Source organism: Mustela lutreola, chromosome 10, assembly GCF_030435805.1.
Source record: "Mustela lutreola isolate mMusLut2 chromosome 10, mMusLut2.pri, whole genome shotgun sequence".
Lineage (NCBI taxonomy): Eukaryota > Metazoa > Chordata > Mammalia > Carnivora > Mustelidae > Mustela > Mustela lutreola.
In genome coordinates, this window is record NC_081299.1 from 21,654,764 (window position 1) to 21,679,115 (window position 24,352).

Sequence of the window (24,352 nt, forward strand, 5' to 3'; positions counted from 1 at the left end):
GGGGAGTCCTCTCTGGACCTGGCCTCTGCACAGCTGTTTCGGGGCTGCTGCTGGATCTCGGGGCTGCTGCTGGGTCTCAGGGCTACCAGGAGCTGATAAGTAGGATCTGGCCTACTTAGCAGAAAACTGGCCAGAGCTGCCATTCCCGAGGCCCGGTACCAGCAGAGAGACACTCTCCCAGGGAGTCCGGTGGTAGGGCCTGCCGGCCAGGTGGGGTTGGCCCGTCCAAGGGGTAAAGCTGATTTTTTCCCTTCCCTAGTGCCTGCACAGCTTCTTGAGATAAACTCTAAACTCTGTCATTTAATGCGGATTTCTGTGCGCCCAGGGCTTTATACACGCCCATCCGTTAGAACATTAGTTACTGAACCCCTGCCGTGGGCCGGGCACTGTTCTAGCATCAGGATACATCAGAGAACTCTTCCTTCTTGGATCCCGACCCACGAAGCAGGTCTGAGCCCCTTCTCACAGATGAGGAAACTAACTGAGCGACTTGACATGTCACTCGGCTGGTAAGTGACAGGGTCTGGTTTGAAGCCAGTCCTGACGACAAAACCCGGGCTCCTTTGGGCCCGGATGTGAAGGGCCTCACTGTGGCCAGCGTGCAGTAGATGCCCAGAATTAACAAGTATCTGCACTCCTCCTCTGCGGGGGACTGGGGTGCGGTGGGGTGGAGAGGGGGCAGATGGTGAGGGCTGTAGGGGAGAGGTCAGATCCTGGGGCATTGCAGGTAGTATTTGAAGCCTTAGAAGTTGATCCTCAAGGAGAGAGGATGGGCCCACTGGAGGGTGTCACCCACCTCTGCAGAGAGCCTTGGGCCTAGGACAGGATGGATCAGAGATGCTGCTGGAGCCTCATTAGGAAGCTGTGAGTCTGCACATGTGCTATCCCGGAAACCTTTCCAGGCTACCCCCGGAGTGTTGAGGATCTCCCCAGACTTCCTTCCTCTAAAAGCCATTCAGTCCCATTCTCCAGCACCTCATGCAGCCCCCCCCCCCCCTCTGAAATCCTATCCTAGCCTTCAGGGTCTACCGTGCCCCTCAGGGCTCCTCCAGTCTGCCTTGCACTGTCGGGGGACAGAGCAGGCCTGCCAGCCATGGAGGGGCCCACATTAAATGTCGCAGGCAGGTTAGGAGGTCGGTGAGGGAAGGCTGATACCCGGTTCCCCCTTGTGCATCCTTGTTGGAGGAAGGAGATGGCCTGGGGTGGGAGACGCTAGCGGGGGGGGGGGTCAGGGGGGAGGGTGGTCAGGCTCCCCATTCTGTCCTGCTGGGGTGGGCAATGAGCCTGGAGGCATCTGTGCTGGGCGAACTCCCCAGGCTGGTACAGCTCTTATTCTGCTTTCAGAATCCCACCCGTCTCCTTTGCTTTCTTCTCCCTGTACTTTTTCTTTTTCTTAGAGTGCTTGGCTCAGTTGTTTTTCTTCCCTGCTGGACCGAGAGCTCCATGAGGGCAGAGAAATTTCTGTCCTGTTGGCTGTGGATCCCCAGGGCCTGGCCCAGTGGAGTGGGGTCCTCCTGACCCCCTCCCCCCAACTCCCAGCTCAGCAGGTGGAGAGAGGCGAGAGGAGCTGGGCTGACAGTGGGCCCTTGGGCGGGGTCATTGTTAATCTCACTCCTTTGGGGTTGGATAGGGACGCTCACAGAGGTGGAGTTCTTTTATTTATTTTCCCTCTTTATTGATTACTTAATTCCATGAAATATTTATTGGGGGATCCTCCTGGCCTGGGTGCTGTCCAGGGCTCTGGGACCTGCAGTGGGTAGAAGAGAAGATGCTGTCCTTTGGAGCTAGTGTGGAGCCTGACATTAAACTAGAAGCAGCACAAACAGATGATTACAGATTGTGAAAAGAGAGGGTAACAGAGAGAGGGTAAAGGTGACATGATAGAATTGGTAATTTGGGGGGAGTCTTTGTGGAAGGCTCTTGAAAAGTCATGATGTTACAGCTGAGACCAGGACGCCATTCCTTCCACCTTCCCCCTCTTCTTTGGGGTCCCCGTGACCAGCCATAGGCCTGCACCCTCCTCTCTCTCCTGGGATGGAGGAGAGGAGACGTGCTGTGTGACCTCCAGCCACTCTCCTGCCCTTGCTGGGCCTCAGCCTTCCACTCTTGTCTCCTTCCCTTCCCCCAGTCTGCAGGAGTCCCTGTGGAAGGCCATTCCCGGGGGTCCCTGCTGGTGGGGAGGTGTGGGGGCAGGTGAGTGGAGGACCCCTGGATGTGCCTGGAGGGGGCCTCAGGAGGGAGCTGGCTCTGGGGGTCCGGGTCTTAGGACAGGTGTCTAAACTCTGCCCTTGACCCCCCAGAGAGGCCTAGGAGGACCACAACTCTCTGGGACTCAGCTTCCCCACCTGTGAAGTGGGATCAGAGCCAAGCCATGGTTTGGGTGCCCAGAGGGGGCAGCACGGCTCCTTTGATGGACCCCACATGCAGGGGCAGTCTGGGTTGGGGAGGGTGGGCCTCACCTTTGCCCCAGAGTCCAGTAGGAGCCCTCTCCCCACCTCCGCCCCCCCAGCCAGGGCTCCCTCCCAGGCACAGGTGTGTGCAGAGGGGCCTGCAGGTGTGAGGAGTGTTGGCCCTGAGGGGTAGGGCTGCAGTGGGGAGTCGGGGCGCCTGTGAGCATGCGAGGGAGGGTGTCTGTGTGTGATCGTGTAGCCATGTGAGTGTGTCTGTTTATGTGTGAGTGTGCAAGTGTGCGTATTTCTCTCTGTGTCTGTGTGTGTGACTGTGTGAAAGCTCTGCTTCCCCAGGCCCTTTCCCCACCTCCTCCTCCCTCCAGCAGCGGGCTCGGGGAAGATTCTGGAAGGGGCTTCGGGTCTTGGTTTTCAACGACTGAGCCCAGCCAGCCCTTGGGACAGGGAAGGTCCTCCTGACCCATCTGGTCCCTGGCCAGCGCCCTCCCCAGCACAGAGAGCAGCAGACCCCTCCCTGCGGGTTGGGCACTGCCCTCAGCCCACCGTGTGGCAAGACCATGGGCCCAACTGTGCTGTTCTCTTTGCACGCTGCCAGGAGGGACCACTATGCCTACTCCTACTACCCGTAAGTAGCCCCTCCCTGTCCCCTCGGGCCCTAGGTTGTCCTCCTCATGTGCAGGGCCTCGCACCAGTCCCTCGCTGGGGTCCACAGCCAGGCACGTGTGTGCGCATGTCTGGGGCAGGCCCTCCCCCTCCCTGGCAGCTGTCCCCACGGTGCACACAGGTCTTAGGTCAGCAGGAGCCCCTTTTCTAACCGGGCGGCCCCAGGCTCTTCAGACCCATCATTTCTGGGCTCTTCTCTGGGCCTGGACTCTGAGAAGCACCTGCCGTCATCCCTCCTTGATGAGGAGACCAAGGCTCAGAGAGGTGAAGGGACTGGTCAGAGGTCACAGGAAGTGCCAGAGCTGGGGTTACCACCCAGGCTCCTTCAGACTGCCTGGTCTCCTGATGGTACTCTGTGTTCTGCTTCTGTCTTCTCTGATTCTGCAAGCCTTCCAGAACATTCCCTGCACCTGTGCCTGTCCTCCTTCCTTGCAGAGCAGGCTCAGGTGCCCCCAGGACAGCCCAGAGGACCAGGGTCTCTCTCCTCCTCCTGGATCCCCTACTTGCATCCATACCATCCAGGGTCACACTAGCTTTTCCAGCAACCACACCCTCCACGGCTTTTGTTTGACCCTAAATGCAGAACTTTTCCAAGTGTCAGGATTGCCATCTGCTGACTCTCACCCTGAGATCCCCTGGCGGCTGTGTCCCGTGTCCCTCGGCTTCTGTCTTCTGTGGAGCTGGGTGCTTGGTGTTTGTAGTACTTCTCCCAAGTGAACTGAGAGGCCTGGGCAGGGAGCAGAGCCCTGGGGCACACCACTGGAGACTGCCTTCTAGGCACAGCTTGACTGCTGTCCTCTGTCCACAGCCCTCTGTCCGACCTCCCTGTGGTTTGCTGTTGTCTGCCTGTCCCTCCCTCTCTCTGCCCTCTTCCCCATCTCTCTCCTTGTCATGGTCCCTTTAGTTCCCCCCCCCCTCCTCCTTCTCTTATCCTCCTGATTCCCTTGCCCCCTCCTCACTCCCTCTCCGTCCCTCTTACCCCCTCGACCTTCTCTCCTATGTCAGTGGTCAAGGTCACAGCCACAGAGGCTTCTCTTCATCTGTGGCCTGGGCCATGGTGAGGGTGATGCCCAGAGCTTGGTAGTTGGGGGTCACCCAGTCTTTCCCTGCCTTGGACAGCTCTCGACTACAGACTGATTGGAATTTGCCCCTGGGAAGAACCCTTCCTTAGCCTCCTCATCTTCACTGATGGTCAAGGTTCCTGAGCTCTCTTTACCTGGAAGTCCTCCCTCAGGTCTACCCCACATCCTCCATGCTGTGGGGCCCAGCAGGGTGAATGGTGATCTCATCCTGAGCCTTCCCTGTGATTGGCTCCACCGTAGTTTCAAGACAGGTCCCAAGTCATTGCCTCTTTCCCTTTTGCTCAGCATGTTGGTCATGGACTATGCCCCCTGCTCTTCCTCCCTCTTCCCTCTGAGTCCTCTGGGGTCACACACTGCCATTCTCATCTGCAAAACTGGGCTGCAGGCCTGGGCTGTGCAGGGCCCTTGTTTGGGGGCCTCTTCGCAAGGCTCTCAGGAGGAACCGGGCCTCTTGCTTCCTCTCTCCGCTGCTTCCAGTGGCTGGATGGACTGGTGCACAGTGGCAGGAATATGGACGTCCAGTGTGGCCCATGGTGGGACTGTCCTGGGGGCTCCGGGGATAGGAAGAAGCCAGTTGGAGTTCATCCCCTGCCCAGAGGAAAACTTCCGAGCACTGGCCAAGTAGCAGCCAGACTCTCTGCCATGAAGGACTGTAGTGCCCCTCCATTGTGGGGAAGAGGGGTTCTCAGGGTGCATGTTCGGTGAGGATGGGGCAAAGGAACATGGCTATGGGGGCGTGCTGGGGTTGGAGCTGGGGCGGTCATCTTCCTAGTTTGGATGGGGGTGACTGCGTGGTACCAGTGTAGTTCCAGAGTGACTATCCTACCCATTTCCTGAGCCTTCCAGGCCAGTGACAGGGGCCACGTTCCAGCCCGAGGCCACTGGGCTTTATCCCTTGTCCTTAGCAAAGGTCCCCAGGAGAGGGACTTTGCCCAGTCCCTTGCGGGGGAGGCAGCAACTCTGGTTTTGGGGAGCAAAGCTCTCTCGGTATCTGGAGATGCTTCTAGATAGTCTCCTGGGGCCAAAGCCCCCTGACTCTTTGGCCTCCCCATCCACCTCTGGGTGTTGTCTTGCCCAGCTCAGCACCCATGTGTCTTGTCGACCCCTCTCTGCAGGAAGCCGGTGAACATGACCAAGGCCACTGTCAACTACCGCCAGGAGAAGACCCACATGATGAGTGCGGTGGACCGGAGCTTCACGGACCAGAGCACCCTGCAGGAGGATGAGCGGCTGGGCCTGTCCTTCATGGACACCCATGGCTATAGCCCCCGAGGTGAGTGCGTGGCCCTCCTGCCCTTCCCTGGGGCTCTGGGATTCCATATCCGAGCCAGGATGACCGAGCCCCTCCAGTGAGTTCTGGTACATCTCAAACCCAAAACAAAGCAATGCCGGCGAGGCATGGGTATTACCTGTTTGCACTGGGGAGCTTTAGGAAGATGGAGGACTTAGACATAGACTCCTGGATGGGGGGCATTCGAGGTCACATGTTGATTGTGGGAAGTGCTCCAGGGAGTCAGAGAAAGGAGTGACGCTGTGTGATCAAAGGGGACCAGAGCAGTCTCGAGTCTGCGGAGCAGCTGCTGGGGGAGAGGCAGGGGACCGGTGGTGAAAAAAGATGACTCTGGAGTCAGATAGACCTGGGTTTGCCTCTCACATCCCCTTAGCTGTGTGACCTGGTGACGGCTGCTTAACCTCTCTGGGTGTCTGCTTCTTTGTGTACAAAATGGAGCTAAAGGTCATCTTCACTGGAAGGTGTGCTAGAGAGCAGGCTGGCTATTATATCTATCTCGTATAGTGAGAGCTGTGCCCAGTGTGTAGGCGGAATACGGTGGGTCAGCTGTATGTGTCCGGAGCTTGTCATCAATCACCTCCTTACACATCTTTTTATTCTACTTAGTGTTGATCTGTACAAAAGAAAATATGTAATGTTTCTGGAAGTCATGCAGTGATAATACAACAAGCATGGGTGAGCCACACGGGTGAATTAGGACACCGTCTTGGTGTCCCTCCCTGAGACTATGCCCCCCCGCAACCCCCGAATCTATAATTTCCTTACCATCTCGGGAGTCGTTTTACTGGTGTACCTATAGCCCCAAATGGCGTATTGTGTAACTTTGCTCCCTTTGGAGCTTCGTACAAATGCAATCACACTGTTTCTCAACCCAGCATTGTTTTTCCCATATTTGGCGAGGTGGGTGTTTCTCTCTAGTTTCTTTCTTTTTTTTTTTCTCCGATGTATCGTTTTCCATTATGTGAATGCATTATGTGAATGCATTATGTGAAACCGTTGATTTCTCTCTTCTGCCATTCAGCGACATCTGATCTGCTTCCAGTTTTCTGGTTATTACAAACGAGGCTGCTCTGAATGTTCTTACATGGCTCTCCAGGTGCCTCTGCTCGGGAGATCTGTGAGGTAGAGTCGCCGGATTGCAGAGCACCTTTCTGCTTCCTTCTGGAAGACGGTGCCGAGCCGTGTCCCAGAGTGGCTTTGCCTGTGCTCACAGCCAGCAGCAGCGAGTGAGAGCTTCCGCAGCCCCACGGCAAGCTCAGAATTTGCCAGGCTTCTTCCCTTTTGCCAAACTAGTTTGTATAAAATGGTAATTCTCTATAGTCTTAATTTGCATTTCTCTGATTACTAATGAGGTTGAGCATCTTTTCAAATCATTATTGGCCATTCAGCGTTCTTCTTCCATGAAATGCCTGTTCATGCCTTTTACCTAATTTTCTATTAGGTTTTCTGTTGCTTTCTTAGTGGTTTTTAGGAGTTCTTTATATATTTAGGATGATAATCACTTTTCACTTATGAATTGCAAATATCTTCTCTCAATTTGTGGCTCATCTCCGCAGGTTATTTATAGTGTCTTTGGAGGAACAAGTTTTTATTTTAATTCAGTCAAGTTCATCAGTCTTTTCCTTTCTGATTTCTACTTTTTGTGTTTTCTTCGAGAACGCTTCCTTTGCAGGGTCATAAAATATTTTTTACTTTTTTCTAAACCTTTTTATATTTTGCATGGCGCATTTCAATCTTTACCCATCTGTGATTGATTTTTTGTGTGTCATAGGAATGAAGGATTTTCTTTTTTTTATATTTTCTTTTCTTTTCTTTCTTTTTTTTTTTCTGTAGTAATTCATGTCCCAGCTTCTGTTACAGTATTTTCACCAGTGATGCTGAAGGCCATCCTCATCACAGATCATGCTTCCATATATCTGTGGACTGTTTTTTGGCTCCTCGTTCTCTTTGATCGTGTGCTTTGGTGATTCCTCTATCTGTTGATACCTGATTTCCTCATTACTAGAGTTACCTAAGTCTTGTATCTGGTACATCAGGTTCTCCTGGCTTTGCTCCTTATCAAGGATGTCTTGGCTATGTTTGTCCTCATTCTCTTTCTCATATATTTCATTTCATTTCATTCATTTATTTATTTAAGGAGGGATTGTGTGCAAGCAGGATGGGGGAGGTGTAGATGGATAGGAAAAGAGATAATTTTTTTTTTTTAAATCTTATTTATGTATTTGAGAGAGAGGGATAGAGAGAGAGAGTGAGTATGAGCAGGGTAAGAGGCAAAGGGAGAAGCAGGCTCCCTGCCAAACACGGAGCTCGATGAGGGGCTCAACCCCAGGACCCTGGGATCACGACCTGAGCTGAAACCAGACACTCAACTGACTGAGCCACCCAGGCGCTCTGGGAAAGAGAGAATCTTAAGCAGACGCCACGCTTATCATGGAGCCCAATGTGGGGCTCAGTCTCATAACCCCTAGATCATGAGCTGAGCCAAAATCAAGAGTTTGATGCTAAACTGAATGAGCCATCCAGGCACCTGTCCCTCTCATACATTTCAGAATCATCTTTTTAAGTTACTTGGAAAACTTTGTTGGGTGGATTTGTATTAAATGTTTAGATCAGCTTGGGGGAGAACTGACACATCTTCTTTACATCCATGGAGAAGATATACATAACCCTATATGTATTTAGGTCTTGAATCTCTATTGATAATTTTCTCCATAAAACTTTGCACATCTTTTGTTAGATGTACCCTCAGGTCCCTTGTATTTTTGATTTCCATTGCAAATGGTACATTGTGTGGGTGTGTGTGGTAAAATAACACGTCATGTAGAATTCACCACCTTAGCTGTTCTTAAGTGTGCAGTTTGGGGGGTATTAAACACACGTATAATGTGTAACCATCACCATTATCCAACCCCATAGCTCTGTTCATCTTGCGAAACTGAAGCTCTGGTCCCATGAAGCAGTCACTCCCCATTCCCATCTCTTCCCAGCCCCTGGCAACCCCCAGTCTTCTTGCCATGTCTTTGAATTTGACTGCTCTCATTATCTGATAGACATGGAATCATAGAGCATTTGTCTCTTTGTGACTGGCTTATGTCACTTAGCTGCATGTCTTCAAGCTTCTTTCATCTTCAAGCATCTTTCAGAATTTTCTTCCCTTTTAGGGCTGATGAATATTCCATGGCATGTATGGACCACGTTTTGCTTATTCATTCATCCACCCATGGATGCTTAGGTTGCCTCCGTGTTTTAGGTATTGTTAGGAATGCTGCTATGAACATGGGTGTGCACATATCTGTTCGAGGCCCTGATGCAGTTCTTTTGGGTACATGTCCAGAAGTGGAATTGCTGGATCATATGGTAGTTCTATTTTTAATTTTTTTGAGCAACCACCTTACTGTTTTCCATGGTGGTCGTACCGTCTGGCTTTCCCTGCAATAGTGCATAGGGGTTCCAATTTCTCCACATCCTTGTAACACTGCTTATTTTCTTCTTTCTTTCTTTCTTTCTTTCTTTTTAAAAGTTGCCATTCCAGTGGGTATGACATAGTATCCTACTGAAGTTTTGATCTGCATTTCTCTAATGATGAATGATGCCACCTTGGGCATGTACCATTTGTGTATCTTCTTTGGAGAAATATCTTTTAAAGCCCTTTGCCCATTTTTGAATTGGGTTTTTTGGGTTTTCTTGCTGTAGAGTTTTAGGAGTTCTCTCTGGACTCTACGTATTAATCCATTATCAGGTATATGATTTGCAAGTATTTTCTTCTTTTCTGTGGATTGCCTTTTTACTCTGTGGATCGTGTCTTTTGATGCACAAAATTTTAAAAATTTTCGTGAGGTCCAGTTTGTCTGTTTTTTTCTCTTGCTGCCTGTGCTTTTAGTGTCATAGCCAGGAAATCATTGTCAAATCCAATGTCATGAAGTTTTTGCCCTGTGTTTTCTTCTAAGAGTTTAAAAAGAAATTATCTTTTTATTTTTTAATGTATTTATTTTTATTATGTTACATTAGCCATGTAGTACTTCATTAGTATCTCATGTAGTGTTGCATGGTTCATTGTGTATAACACCCAGTGCTCCATGCAATCCGTGCCCTCCTTAATACCCATCACCGGGCTAACCCTCTCCCAACCCCCTCCCCTCTAAAACCCTCAGTTTGTTCCACAGAGTCCACAGTCTCTCATGCTTCATCTCCCGCTCTGATTTACCCCAATTCATTTTTCCCTTCCTTCTCCTAATGTCCTCCATGCTATTCCTTATGTTCCACAATGAAGTGAAACCGTATGATAATTGACCTTCTCTGCTTGACTTATTTCACTCAGCATCATCTCCTCCAGTCCCATCTGTGTTGATGCAAAAGTTGGATGTTCATCCTTTCCGATGGTTGAGTAATATTCCATTGTGTATATGGACCACATCTTCTTTATCCATTCTTCTGTTGAAAGGTGTCTTGGCTCTTAAAACAATTATCATTTTTTTAGAGAGACAGAGAGCATGTAAGTGGGGGTGGGGGAGGGGCAGTAGGAGAGGGAGGGAGAGAATCTCAAGCAGGCTCCATGCTAAGTGCAGAGCCCAGATATGAGGCTTGATCTCATGACCCTGAAACCTGAGCCAAAATCAAGAGTTGAATGGACAGTCAACCCAATGAGCCATGCAGGTGCCCCTCTTTGAAGAGTTTTATAGTGTTAAGTCTTACATTGAAGTCTTTGTTCTAGTTTGAGTTAACTTCTGTATATGGTGTGAGGTAAGAATCCAACTCCATTTTTTTTTTTTTTTTTTTGCATGTGGGTGTCCAGTTTTCCCAATACAAATGGTACACTTTTAAAATATTACATTTCTAATTGTTGCTCATATAGAGAAATATAGTTGATTTTTTATGTATATATATTGATCTTATATCCAGAGTCCTTGAGAACCTTATTTGTTAATTTTCTTTTGTCTGTACAGTCTTTCAGGTTTTCTGAGTATGATCAGAGGATCTGTAAATATGGGCAGTTCTGTTTCTTCTGTCTCATTTCCCTTCCTTTTTTTTTTTTTCTTTTTCTTTTCCCTTGTCTTTCTGCGTGGCACTGGCTGGGATCTCCAGCACTGGGTTGAATGGAAGTGGTAATATCAGGAATCCTTGTTTGTTTTTTTGGTTTTAAAAGGAATGCTTCTAACATTAGACACTGAGAATAAAGCTCGCTACAGTTTTTGGTACAAACGTTTTATCAGGTTAACAAAGTTCTTTTCGGTTTTTAGTTTGCTAAGAGGTTTTATTTAAGTGAGCATTAAACTTACCAAATGCTTTCTCTGCACTATCATATATACGTGCATTGTTGTTGTTGTTAATGAGGTGAGTGACATTTCCAGATTTTTTAAAGCTAAAATAACCTTCCATACTTGGGGTAAATTCAGCCTGGTCATGATTCATTACATTTTGTATGTCTTTTTGGATTCAATATAGGTAAAATAATGCTCAGGATTTCAAAGCTGTATTCAGGAGTGAGATTGGCCCATGATTTTCTCTTTTTTCTACTATCCTTGTCTGGTTTTTGGTACCAAGATTCTGCTAGTCATGTAAAATATACCGAGGTTTCTTCTCCTTTACCCTTATTATGAAAGATTGGAATAATTGATACTTTGAGAGTTTGGTGGAATTCACCCATAAAACAGTCTTTATAGAAAAATTTTGAACTTTTAATTCAATTTATTTAAAGGAGTAAAAGACTATTGAGAGTTTCTATTTTTTTCAAGCCACTTGTTGTAAGTTATGACTTGTCTAGGAATTTGCCCATTTCATTTAGGTTTTCAAATTCACTGACATGCACTTATTTATCATGTGGTGCCTATGATCTCCCTCATTAAATTTTCACCCCTGCCCAGTGCAGTAGCTATTATCAACTCACCTTACAAATGAGGAAGCCGAGAGGAAACAGAGAGCCTTAGAGAGGGGAAGTCACTTAACAAAAGGGTAGAAAGTGGCAGAACCAGGATTTAAATGCAGGTCTTTCTGAGTTGCAGAGAGGAGCCAGGTATGGGCAGAATCTGGACAGGCAGAGCTGGGAAAGGAAGGGCAGGCATGGGCGAGGGGGTAGCCAGTGCAGGTGAGCACACAGGGAGGTGTGATTGGGCAGGCAACTCTGGTGGGTGGCGGGGAGAGCGGGAAGTTGGGGCAGCGTGGGCGCATGCCTTGCTGCTGAGTCCTCTGGAGAGACCCAGAGAAGCAGGATGCATGGGCACCACTCCCAGCCAGCTTGCTGACAGCTGGGGAGACATGGCCTAGGGAAGTTGGGGCCCAGACTCATTGCCGTGGGGACGGTGGGAGCAATTCATGCTGCTGGAGTTTCAAAAGATGCGCCTTTGGGCTGAGGCGCCTTTGGGCTGGGCTGGATGAGATGTGGCTGCTGGAGGGAGTGGAAACCACAGGCATGCCACAGGCTATGGCAGAGCTGTGGGCAGGAGCCTGGGGCCATGGGTCCATCTGGTCTCGTAGGACCATGCCGTGCACTGGTCCAGCCTCCATTTCCTTGGTTGCTTTCCAAACGGAGGAGCCCAGATTTTGGTGCAAGGGAACAGAAAGCCGTGTTGATTTTGCTGCATTCTCAGCCTGTGAATTTCACCGTGGGGACTTCTCATGCTGAGTAAATGGTGGCAGGCTGGCTGTGGGGAAGGTGGCTGGGATGTTCCCAGTGTGTGGGAATGGGCCCTCTGCTGTGTCTGAAATCCTGCCTGTGAAAACCCTCAACCCCTTCTGAGCCCTGTCCATCTGGAGCTCTTGACCCCTGTGGGTGCCTTTGGGTTCTGTCCGCCAAAGGGTTTGTTAAATAAGTGATAGGTTCTTTTCCTCTACACAGATTCTCCTTTATCAGGAAGAAAGACACAGGGAAAGTAGGGTAGACAACAGGGCCCCAGAGTCCGATGGGCCTGGGTTCAAATCCTGGTGCAGTTGCTTAATGACCAAGTAACTCATCTCTTGTGGGCCCTGCTTTCCTCGTTTGGCTAGGGGATGAGAGTAATGCTTACATAGTCTAAGGATTAAGTGACTTAAGTATCCTGCCAGGCCTATGAAAGCACTTGATATGTAAGATATTATTAGGTATTATTATAAGCTATGTTTCTTTAAAATTATTTCCTAATTGCACTAGGGAAGGAAAAGTCTGGAGTGTTCCTCGATCATGTAACTGGGGGCCTGTCTTCATCTGAGGTAGATGGGAATCAGGGAAAGGGCTCATCTTTAAAGAAGGTCTGAAGATTTTCATTTTCAGATGGCAAAACTGAAGCCAGAGAGGTCAAGTGACTTGACTCCAAATTTGAATTCAGGTCTCTCTGCTCCAGACCCAGTGTTTTTTTTCCCTCTGGGCCTCAACCCTTCCTCCCAAAACCTCAACTGTCTGCGGTTACTTGCTTAAGGTGTCCCACAATCATGATGGAACTGGGGAGCATCTGGAAGAAACCCCGGGGGGCAACCTTGAAGCTAAGGGCTGCTCTCACCTTCCTTCCTCTCTTCCTCCAAGCTGGTCCTTGGGGTGGGGGTGGGGTGCAAGGGAGAGTGTGTGTCTTGCAACCCACAGGGGAATTCATGCACGAGGAGAGTAGAGACCAGTCTTCTCTGGGTCCAGGAAAGAGAAGAGCCTCTTGGAGACATCGTCGCTCATTGCCCTGTTGTCTTCGGGTAGTCTTTGGTTTTTTGTTTTGTTTTGTTTTAAAAATTTTATTTACTTGAGAGACACAAAGAGTGCTAGAGAGAGAGAGAGAGAGAGAGAGAGAGAGAGAGCATGAGGAGGGGATGGGGGTAGAGGGAGAGGGAGAAGCATACTACCTACCAAGCAAGGAGCCAGACACAGGGCTTAATCCCAGCACCTCAGGACCATGGCTTGAGCCGAAGGCAGATGCCTAACTGACTGAGCCACCCAGGGACCCCTTCTGGTGGTCTTTGTAGAATGTCTTATGTCCTTCTTGGGCTCAGGCAGAAGCCCAGCATTTGGTTTTGGCTTCCTTCCCATCAGGACCCCAACCAGGTGGGATTTCCTCTTGTCTTTAGCCATTGCAAGCTGATCCATGTGTGGCTATGAGGATGCCTCGGGGCTGACCCTTCACGTCCCCAGGGATGGGCTGTTGGACTCCCAAAACCCTCCTTTGCCCCTTTCTCCGCCTGGAGAGCCCCCAGGGAGGGCTCCCACCCAGGGAGCTGTCAGCATGGCTTCCAGAGAGAGCACTGGGACCCCTCTGTCTCCCAGGGTGTCGAGCCAGCTGATAGCCTTTGTCGTGAAATCCTGGTGCTTGTGTTTGTTGTAGATGCTCTTTTGCATCTATATGTTGCATCCGATGTTGTTGGATCTTGCAGTGGAGAAGGGCTGAGAAAGGGAGGCTGCCTCTGGCCAGCCAGCTGCCCTGGCTTTCTGGGACTAGTTGTGTCCACAGCCCCGGCTGGAGGTGCTCACTATGTGCCAGGCACAGGACTGAGTGTTTTATATGCACTATTTTATTTAATATTTGTATCATTGGCTGGGAGAGTAACAGTTTTTGTCTTCCCTTGACACATGAAGAAGGAGGTTTAGGGAGAGTAAGTAGCATCCCCAGGGTCCTGTGTGGAGCTGGGATTTGATCTCAGGCCTGTCTGACTCCAGAGCATGTGTCTTAATCACCATGATCATCCCTGTGTTCCCCTGAGGATGTTTCCTGAAACAAACAAAAAAAGCTGTCGGTGGTGAGAGATGGTGGTGAAACGTGGCTGTTTCTGCTCATCTCTTGGAGAGTGGAAATGCACACTAATTTGTAGGAAGCCCTGGGAGGTCTCATAGGGAAAAAACAGACTTCTTTTCCTTTCCACCAGAATTTCACAGATTCCTTTAAAACCGAGAACCCCTCTTTATCTTCCTCCTTGTCTCCTTTTTAATGGAGTAGCACTTAGAAATCTGCCACGATCAGTGTTTTCTGGAATGCACTTTTGCAACCACTGCGTTAGGCAAGTCTCTTTTTTGGGCCTTATTTTCTCCATCTGATGAATTAAGGGCTTGGGGAATCTGCCCACAGTGGTGTAACCGGCATGTAACCAGCATGCCCTCCAGCTGTTAGGAACTAGAAAATCTGGATCAGATGGGAAGGAATTGTCTTCAGACATTGGATGACCAGTAGCTCGGGACTGATTCCCCAGAGAGGAGAAGCAGGTAGGGTGGGCTGCGCCATCATACTGCCTGTCTGCCTCGAGGCAGTTTTCAAACTGTGGCACAGGGAACCCAAGCAGGGTATGGAAGTCCCCCGTGATTTGAAGAGCCACGGCTTGGAGTTTGGGGGGAGTTGAGCAGTGTAGGAATCTGTCCTGGTGTCATAAATCATTCTGTCAGCCATGAGTAGGAATCAGAGGCCAGGCGCTGGAGAAGGTTCCCTAAGAAAGCTCATTCTGGCTAAGATCTGACGGATGGGGTGGAGTTCAACAGGCAGAAACAGAAGGAGAAGGGTGTTGGAGGTGGTAGGAAGGGAAGGGGCTGGCACCTGGGCCCCACTGGGGGTTTCCCACCTGCCCCTGCCGGCTCGGACCTGGGCAGAGAAGAGCCGTGAGAAATGGGGAGGGCTGACCTTGACTGAGCCCCCGCATCGTACCCAGGACAGGAGGAGAGAAATGAGTGTTAAATGTATGAGGGCGGGTGTCCAGAGGTGGGTGTGACCGAGCCGGGCACTTTGCTCAGTCCTGGCGCCTGAAGCTGGGGGACCAGGGTGGGATGTCCTTGGGGATGCTGACCAGAAGAGCGGGGAGCAGGTGGGTCTGGAGGGAGGGGATAGTTTCCCCAGAGTGTGTGTGTATGTGTGTGTGTGTGTGTGTGAGTGTGTCTGTGAGTGCGTGTGAGTGTCACTGTGAACCTCTCGACCTGTTCCCCAGTTGGCTGAGGCCGCCGCCCAGGCTGACAATGGAAATGCTGGCGCAGGAGAAAAGCTGCTATTCAGGTGTCTCCCGTTAATCTGTGGAGGGGGTGGCAGCAGCAGCTAATTTCGGGATTTGCTTGTCTTTGAATGGGGGTAATTACTGGGAGTTGCCAATTGTTCCAGATTGTTCTCTGGAAGAGAGGGAGAAGAGGGGGGGGGGCTCTCCTGGGCTCTGCTGAGTGCTGCCCCCTGCAGGCAGTTCAGGGAAGTCACAGTGGGGTGGTCCAGGCTGGGGAGCAACAGGAGGGAGTCAGGGGACCCCAGGATCACAGCAGGGCCAGAAGGGCTGGGCCAGAAGGGCCCTCAGAGGCCATATGACCCAGCCTGCTCATGTTACAGATGGAAAAACAAATGCAGACGGGAAGGGACTTGCCCCCGGGGGCGCACAGGGTGGGCCCAGACAGGCTGCTTGGCTCCAGGAACCACATCCGCATTGGCCATGCACCCCTCCCCCACCCCAAGTCCAAATGGGGCCCCCCAGGCAAGGGGGTAGTGTGCGTCAGGAACCCCCTTTTCTCTCTGACTGCAGGAGACCAGCGCAGCAGTGGGGTCACCGAGGCCAGCAGCCTGCTGGGAGGCTCCCCGCGGCGTCCCTGTGGCCGGAAAGGCTCCCCATACCACACGGGACAGCTGCACCCTGCGGTGCGTGTGGCCGACCTCCTGCAGCACATCAACCAGATGAAGACGGCCGAGGGCTATGGCTTCAAGCAGGAGTACGAGGTGCGGGGTCCCAGGCCAGCCAGGATGCCTTGCCGGGACCCTGCCTGGCTCTTGCTCGCTGTGGATCCAGACCCTGGCAACCCTCAGCCTCACCCTGGATGGACCTTTGCTCTGATAGTCCCTAATTCAACCTAAAATTTTTTTTTTTTTTTACCTTGACCTTGACCCCAATCTCGGACTGACCTGATTTCTGACACTCGTCCTGATCGTGACTTGAAATCTGACCTCCAGTCTTCTCTCAGTCTCCATCTGGACCCTGATCATGATCCTCATCCTCTCCCTAATATGACTCTGAACACCAAGAGGGGCCCTGACCTCTAACCTAACACCCAATCTTGACTTTGACCCTATCATCCTAAATTCCACTGGGACTCTGATTCGAATCCTACTCTCCCTCCCCCTGGACTCGGACACTGCCTTATTCTAATCTTAATTTGACCTCATTTTTGCCTTCTTCCCAACTCAAACCCCTTATGTGTACATTAAACCTGACCCTTGCTCTGAAGTGTCTGTGAACTCTGATACCTGCCCCCCACTCTTCTCTCTTCCTTCCCTGCACGCTGCTTGGTTTTTAACTTAGTCCCTTGCTGATAAAGGGACATGCAGTGACTTGATCTCAGGCTCCAAGGTGAACCCTGCATCTGGCCCTTATCTGTGGTCCCGCTCCCATCCTGTTATGGATGGGGTCTTACGAGGGGAGGGGTTTCCCTCCCCCACTGACTACCCCTCTATTTTCCCTTCTGGCAGAGCTTCTTTGAAGGCTGGGATGCCACAAAGAAGAAAGACAAGGTCAAGGGCAGCCGGCAAGAGCCCGTGCCTGCCTGTGAGTCTTGGGGAAGGGCCTGGGTCTGGGGCCATGGGTGGGAGGGACCTGGGTGGGGGTGGAGAACAGCCGGAGTGAGCCACTTACTGAGGGCCTCCCACATGCCAAGCCATGTGCTGAATATTACACCCATTATTTTACATACTCCTCAATAGCCCAGTGATGTGGCACATATTATAACCCCCACTTTACAGATAAGGAAACTGAAGCTTGGGAGGTTAAGCTCTCTGTTCAAGGTCACACAGCTAATACTTGCCCGAGTAGCACATGACCTTGGGCCCCCTTGGTGCCGCAGCCCAGGTTCTAATGCCTGGCCTGTCATGCCCCCTCCCGGGCTGAGAGCCTCCTGGTCAGCCCCGAGCCTTGAGGTTCACTGGCTCTCCTGCCTGTGCCGTGCCTCTGGCCTTCTGGAAGCTTCCCCTCATTGCCCTAGCTCTGCATTCCCCTGCTCAGTCCCTGCCCACCCCATGGCCCCCTGCTTTGTGTTTTCAGATGATCGGCACCGAGTGAAACTGCCCCCGATGATGGGAGGCCCCGATGCCGACTCCATTAACGCCAACTACATAGACGTGAGTGCCTCGCCGTCATCTCCACTGGCCTGGCCCTGCCCGTTTTAGGCTCACTGCCCAGGCAGGCCAGCGACCTGGCAGGGAATACGTGGGGGTTCACAGTGTCCCCTCCTCCTGCAGTCAGTGCCAGGGAGCTCAGAGGAGGGGAGGGCAGATGAAAGCCATCAGGAAAACTTCCTGCAGGGCGGACAGATGGGGGGGGGGGCTTCCAAGAAGCAGAAAGAAGGGGAGTGGGCAGACAGCTAGGCCTGGAGTTGAGGAAGGAGCCCCTCTCACCGCAGGACCAAGCTGGGATGTGCATGACTCACCAGTAGGCTGCAGGCAGGCAGGGGCTGGGTGGTGAAGGCCTCAGAAGGCGGGCCGAGGAGGTGGGGCTTTTCCCTAGGGGTCCCATGGAGTTGCTGCATTTGGACTGCGATCAGAGTGGTACTTGAAGAATAACAACTCATGTTTATGGAGCAGGTACTGGGTGCCAAGCGCTGTGCTAAGCACTTTATATCAAAGATTTCATTTCTATAATCCCTGAAATCATGCCACGAGGTAGTTAGCATCGCGACCTCACTTTACAGGTGAGGAAACAGACTCAGGGAGGTGGAGCTACTCGTCCAAGGTCACAGAGCTAGTGCTTGGGGGAAAAGGGACTCAGATCTCAGCCTGTCTGTGTCTCCCAAGCCTTTGCTACTAACCATGAGGCTCTCCTGCCATCCTGTGCAGCAGCAGCAGCTGCTGGTCTGGCTGGACCAGAGGAAGGGGCTAGGGCCAGGGCAGGGCAGCCAGGAGGCCTGTGCAGATGTGGTGAATCTGCTCCCCAGGTGTGAATGAAGGCGAGATGAGTCAGGGCCCAGGGACCCTGGGCAGACTCTCCCACCCTGACAGCAAGCCGGGTTTGGGAGAGAATCATTTATTCATTTATCAGATCTATTTCGGGCATACCATGTGCCAGGCGTTGTGCTGGGCACCGGAAGTAGACACCATCCCCGTTTTCCTTCCATGTGTAGCTTCTAGTGGGGGAGACACATGAACGTATCTATAGGTAAAACCATTTCAGAGGAGCTGGGAAACTACAGGCCAGAAACGAGGACTGACTTTCCCAGGGTCACACAGCAAGCGAGTGGTATGGCCAGAGTTAGCCGTGGCAGGCTGCACGGAGGCGGGGGCTTTGAGCTGCCTTTGGGTGACTGGAGAGGAAAGGGTGGGCGTAGGGAGCAACAGGAGTGAAGGGAGAGGAAGCTGTGTACCTGGGAGGTGGGGCAGTCAGGGACTCGGGAGACCTCTCCTGTCCCTCTTCTTTACCTCCGGGGGCCAGAACGATACGCTGCCCCCTATTTTCCAGAATTCCTTCCCTTCTTCCCCTACCTCCCATGCTCTCCCTTGACTGGGATACGGGCTGGGCCTGGCCTTTCAGACTCGGGCAGCTTTGGTGACGGGCCCCTTCTGGGTCTCTTCAGTGTCCCCGTGGGCCCCGCGGCAGACTCACGCCACTCCCCGCTCTCCGGCCCAGCCCGGCCCCGGTCTCTGCTCTGCCTCCCCTCCTCACACTGCCCATCCTGGCCACTCCTGTGCTCCGTCCACCTCCATCTGCCTCTGGCCTAATATCTGTCTCTTTTGCTTTGTACTGTTCCCTCACTGGCCTCATTAAGATTCGGATAAACCGTGAAGTAAGTATCTCTCTCCCCGTCTCCTCCTCCTCCTGACTTCTCACCAGCGGTATCTCAGACTCTCTCATGGTCTTTGGCTGTCTTTCTCTCTCTGTCTCTGTCTCTGTCATCCTTCCCTTCCACTCCTGTGCCCAAAGCCTACTGTCCATTTCAGCAGCCTGGCCAGGGGCCATCTGGGGCTGCAGATCTGACACCACCCCTGTTGTAAACGATTCCTTCCCCTCCCTGAGATGGGGCATCAGGGTTGGGGTGCTTCCCCAGGCCCCCTTCACTGGCCACTACCTTCTGTCACTTTTGTCCCCCAGCCCCCCATGCCCAGTAAATCTCACTAGCCATACCTTCTGTGGGGCTCTGGGAGGGGTGGGCTGGGAAGCTGCTCAGGGTGCCCTGTCTTCTGCTGCTTGGGGGTCAGGGTCTTCAGGGAAGCAAGGGTGGCCCTGCCAGTCCCCTTAAAACTAGTTTCTCTGGCGTTCAAGTTCCTTCATGGTCAGTTTGCTTGAAACTCAACCCTAACTACTTTGCCCTCAATTTAGCCCTACTTTGAATGTTTTATTTTTGGGGAGCAGTTTTTCTATTCTATTTTTTAAAATTGTGCCATTGCTAGGCCTTCTAGGAATATTTTTTAAAAAGTCTTATTCATTTAGTGCACCTTTAATTTGGTTTTTAATATACATTCCACCTTTGAACACCATGGATTTGAACTGCACTAGTCCACTTTCTTGTGGATTTCTTTAAAAATAAATAATTTTTAAAAATTTATTAAAATTTTAAGAAATTTGTATTTATTTACATTTTATTTATTTTTATTTATAGATTATAAATGTATTTTCTCTTACTATTTTCTTAATAATATTTTCTTTTCTCTAGCTCACTTTGTTATGAGAATAGAGTATATAATACCTTATAACATACAAAATATGTGTTACTGGACTGTTCATGTTCTCGATAAGGCTTCCAGTCAGCCATGCTATTAGTAGCTAAGTTTTGGGGGAGTCAAAAGTTATGTGTGGATTATCAAACTTCCCCAGGAGGTCAGCACCCCAAACCCCCATATTGTTCAAGGGTGAACTGCATATTCTTTTGATAATATTGGATGCCTGATGGGATTGTGTGCTATTTCGTGGGTACCTTTCTATTTTATGTCCTTTAAAAAAATATTTCTTATTTTTTAAAGATTGCAAAAGTACAGGTCATTATCAAACCTTCCGACAATACAGAAATACAAACATTTCTGTCTATACAAAGTGAAAGGTACTCACAGTCGTAGCTGCTGGAGACGACCAGTTATCCAAGATGTGCTCCCAGAGATCACCCCCCCCCCCCTTATTCTGAGCGTGCTTCAAGAGTTTGTAAAGTTCCCAGATTTAGATGGAATAGGCCCATGAAATGGGTGGATATACTCAGCCCTAGTGCCCCCATGAGAAGGTGGCGAATACAGGTACACTTCTTTCCATTAATCTCCATCCAACACATCATCCCACCTGCTTGGTTCGTTGTCCACACTCTTCAGTAGCCACAAAAGACTTGGCTTTAATCCATCTTCAAATGCTAGTTAGCAAGAGTATCATTGGCTGGGCACCTGGCGCTGTGCCAAGACGGTAGGCACATCATTTCATCTTTCCCATACTCTGAGAGGTAGGGACTAGCATTTGTCAGATGAGACGACAGAACCTTAGGAAAGTTCAATGACTTGCTCATGGCCACATGGAGCTGGACCTTAAGCCCCATGGGAGCCCTTGACCTTCCTACGAGACTCTGGTTCTCGCCCTGGGGTGCTTGTCCAGGATGCAAGGTGTCAGTCCCTCAGCACCACCCAACCAGAGGCTCCAGGCAGGCGTGGGGGTGTGCCCTAGGAGCAGGGTGCCCAGGATTTGCCGATGCCTGGGGTGGTGAGGACCAATGCGCTCTCAGACACTCTCAGGTGCTCCAAAGTGGGTGTGCTCAAGGCGATCGATCTGCTTACCTTTCTTTCACCCCTGATCATTTCACACTTTCCATTGTCGTGCTCTCTAATTGTGCAGGCACACACCTAGAAGTTAATATGCAGATGTGGGGGGGTTCCATTGAAAACTTGCTCAGCTGTGGACTGTATTTGCGGGCTGTCCTGGGTGCTGGCCCTGGGAGATGCTTGTTGAATCTGGAGAGATGCTTGTTCTTTGGCGGGGATGCTCAGGCCAGCTGGTTTTGGGTGGAGTAGCCTGTTCCCTGCTTGACCAGTGCTGGAGGTGGGAGGGCTGCCCTGGCAGCACCTTTGCTGCCCTTCCCCTGGGACCCCATATGCCTAGCAGCTTGACTGTGGACTTGAGGCAGAGGCAGTGGCTGGGGAGGTCGGCCAGCTGTGGAACAGTTCCACCAGTGAGAGCCCAGTGGCTCTGGGACCCTCTTCAGTGCTGGTGACTGGAACTGGGTTTTGGACACAGTTTGCGGGTACACAGCAGACTCTCTGAGGTATGTGGGTCTCACTGTTATCCCCACACTGCAGCAGGGAGCAGAGGCTCTGGGAGACTGAGTCTGGCCAGTCCAGTGTGTTTTCAGATCCAGCACTGGTCCCGCCTGGGAGCTGGTTGGAAAGGTGCAATCCTGGGCCCCGTGCCAGAGTCTGAGTCTGAATCTGCCTTTTAACAAAATCCCTGGGAGCTGCGGGTGTCCATTCAAGACTGCGGAGTGCCCTTTCCATGGCCAGAGTCACTTAGCATCTCTGTAGAGCTGTGATAGGAGCCCACATCAACCTGACTCCCCCAGCCTCAGATTCTTAACCCCTGGGGTAAACCACCCTCTGCCCTGGGAATTCTTGACAGCCATACTGTTGGAATCTTCAGGGCTTCTCTTTGAACTTGAAAGTAGTAGCGGTAATACTAGGTACTGTTGGTCAGATGCCGACTCTGTTGGCTGTGGTGACAGACCCTTGATGGTATGTTACTTTGCTGACTCCTCACAATGGCCCGAGGAGGTAGATACAGTAATCGTTCCCATTTTGTAGATGTGAAAATAGAGGCCTAGAGAAATGAAGGGCTCTGCCTGGGGAAACACAGCTAGCAAGAGGTCGAGCTGGGACTTGAACCCTGGCAGTCTGACTGCGGGGCTCCTTCAGGTCCCAAGGCACAGGGAGCTGGGCTGCGGGTGTGAACCTGATTATTCTCTCTTGCATCAGTGCTGCCGCACCTTTAACTTCTGCCGTGGTGCCTGCAGGGGTGCCCTGGGTGTCATGTGCGGGCAGGACAGCAGGGCTGGCTGTGGCCCTGGGGTGGGAGTTGGGGCTGGCTGAGTCCTCTTCACAGCCTGAGGGCTCTGGGGATGGAGGATGAAGTAGCTCTTGCCCCCTCTTTTGTGGGAGATCATGTAAGTAAAGTGCTTAGCACAGTATGTGATCATAATAGGGATCCTAATTGAGGTCACAATCTCAAAAATGATTATTATTTAAAAACCATTTTATCTGAGGGCCATGAGTAACCCATGTGTTTGCTTGCTTCAGACCTGAAGCCTTCATCTGGGTCACTGGGTCCCCCAAGCTCTGGATGATATGTAGTGGGGAGGGGGCACTGCCCCCCCGATTGCCCCGTGGGGGCTGGGATGACTGATGAGACCCAGCCTGGGGTCTGGGGACACCCTGAGAACCCGGGCAGGATCACGATGGACTTTATTTGTATCCACACAGCTGGGCTATAAGCTGACTGTGGCTAATCCCCCCAGTTTATTGGGGGGCGACCCTTTAGGCGATATAGGAGTTGTGTCTTCTGTGGGGGTCACACAGTAAGGATGGGTTTGGACCCAAGACACTGGTGTCCCAGCTGCTCTTTCTCTTCCATCCTTCCTGGGGGACTGGGAGGACAAGGTCCCCTTGGTTAGGAGGTCCTGTGTGGGCTGCTCCTGGGAAAGGGCGGAGGAGATGAGATCAGAGGGAGCGAGGGGCTGCTCCTGGGGTCTCACCGCAGCCTCTTCTCCTGTTCCAGGGTTACCACAGGTCAAACCACTTCATAGCCACTCAAGGTACCTGCTGCTCTGCCCATGTGCACCCGCGTCCTGAATGCCGTCTCCCCTCTGCCTTCCTTCTGACCTGCTTGACTCCCTGTCTGCCTCCCTGCTGTCTCTGCTCGAGTCCCACTGTCTGGCTGGGGCTTCTGGAATCTGCCCACCAGTCTCTGCCCCTTGTCGTGTTCCGTGCTCGTGTCTCCCTGGTGTGCTCCATGTGTCCGTAGTTCCCTTGGCCATCTGTCTGTCCCTGAGGTGGTGCATGCAGAAGGGTAGGCGGGCTCAGTCCTGCCAAGTGTGGATTGTGCCTCTGGGTCTGGGGGCTGCCTGGGTCCCTCTGGCTGTCTTGGCCCCCAGCCATTCATCTATCTGTTCCTCTGGGACACTGGTGCTGTAGACTGAGGATCAAGTCCCCCGACTCTGCCTCCTGGGTTTCATTTGGGGTAACGGGTCTGCAGCCAGCCCTCTCTGAGCCTACCCATCCCCGGGGCCCTCTAGGGATGAGCTGGCATTGGGTGGGGTGAGTGTGTGGGGTGAGCATGACGCCTTCACTGGGGCTCAGGAGCTTCCTGGCCTGGGGTGGGGTGTGGGGCAGCAGGTGTGCTGGCCCTGGGTGGAGACCTTGCCTCAGGGACTAGCACCCTCTGCGCCCCAGGGCCGAAGCCTGAGATGGTCTACGACTTCTGGCGCATGGTGTGGCAGGAGCACTGTTCCAGCATTGTCATGATTACCAAACTGGTGGAGGTGGGCAGGGTAAGCAGGGCCTTGGGGGGAGGGGGTAAGGCGGGCCAAGGGAGGGCAGCAGAGGGCCTGCTGAGCCTGTCTGTGGGGATCCCAGGTGAAATGCTCCCGGTACTGGCCGGAGGACTCGGACATGTACGGGGACATCAAGATCACGCTGGTGAAAACGGAGACACTGGCTGAGTATGTCGTGCGCACCTTTGCCCTGGAGCGGGTGAGTCTGCTGTCACTTTGGTCCCTGCAGGGATGCCTGAAGGGGTGGGGCGGAGTATGCCTACCGACCTCCCAGGGCAGGAGCAGGAGGGGCGAGGAGGGCTCCGTGGTCCTCTCCAGCAAGGCAGCTGCTCCTTCGCTGTAGGGAGGGCTGTGGGAGGCCAGGACGGGGACTGCCTTGGCTGGCGACTCCCAGAGGACGTTGAGATGATGGCGGTGAAGACAGTGGCTGGTAGTGTCGGTCCTGCTCGGTGCCGGTCCTGCTCGGTGCTGGGCATCGTGCAGTGCCTGCAGCATGTGTTGGTTAAGCCCCGGG

The 24,352-nt window shown here is 51.9% G+C and overlaps 1 protein-coding gene across 10 annotated transcripts in view; it reads left to right on the top strand.

Moving 5' to 3' along the window:
* Positions 1–24,352, top strand: part of PTPRU (protein tyrosine phosphatase receptor type U) — a 77,405-nt gene that overhangs the window by 41,804 nt on the left and 11,249 nt on the right. For 3 of the 10 annotated variants that reach the window (XM_059136123.1, XM_059136122.1, XM_059136131.1), the window contains 9 exons: positions 3,004–3,033; positions 5,269–5,426; positions 15,873–16,063; positions 16,811–16,886; positions 17,379–17,455; positions 19,096–19,113; positions 23,064–23,100; positions 23,681–23,835; positions 23,921–24,037. In XM_059136123.1, the coding sequence (XP_058992106.1) occupies positions 3,004–3,033; positions 5,269–5,426; positions 15,873–16,063; positions 16,811–16,886; positions 17,379–17,455; positions 19,096–19,113; positions 23,064–23,100; positions 23,681–23,835; positions 23,921–24,037 (859 nt within the window). The remainder of the gene's footprint in view (positions 1–3,003; positions 3,034–5,268; positions 5,427–15,872; positions 16,064–16,810; positions 16,887–17,378; positions 17,456–19,095; positions 19,114–23,063; positions 23,101–23,680; positions 23,836–23,920; positions 24,038–24,352) is intronic. The other 7 variants (XM_059136125.1, XM_059136132.1, XM_059136126.1 and 4 more) reach the window with 6 other exon arrangements.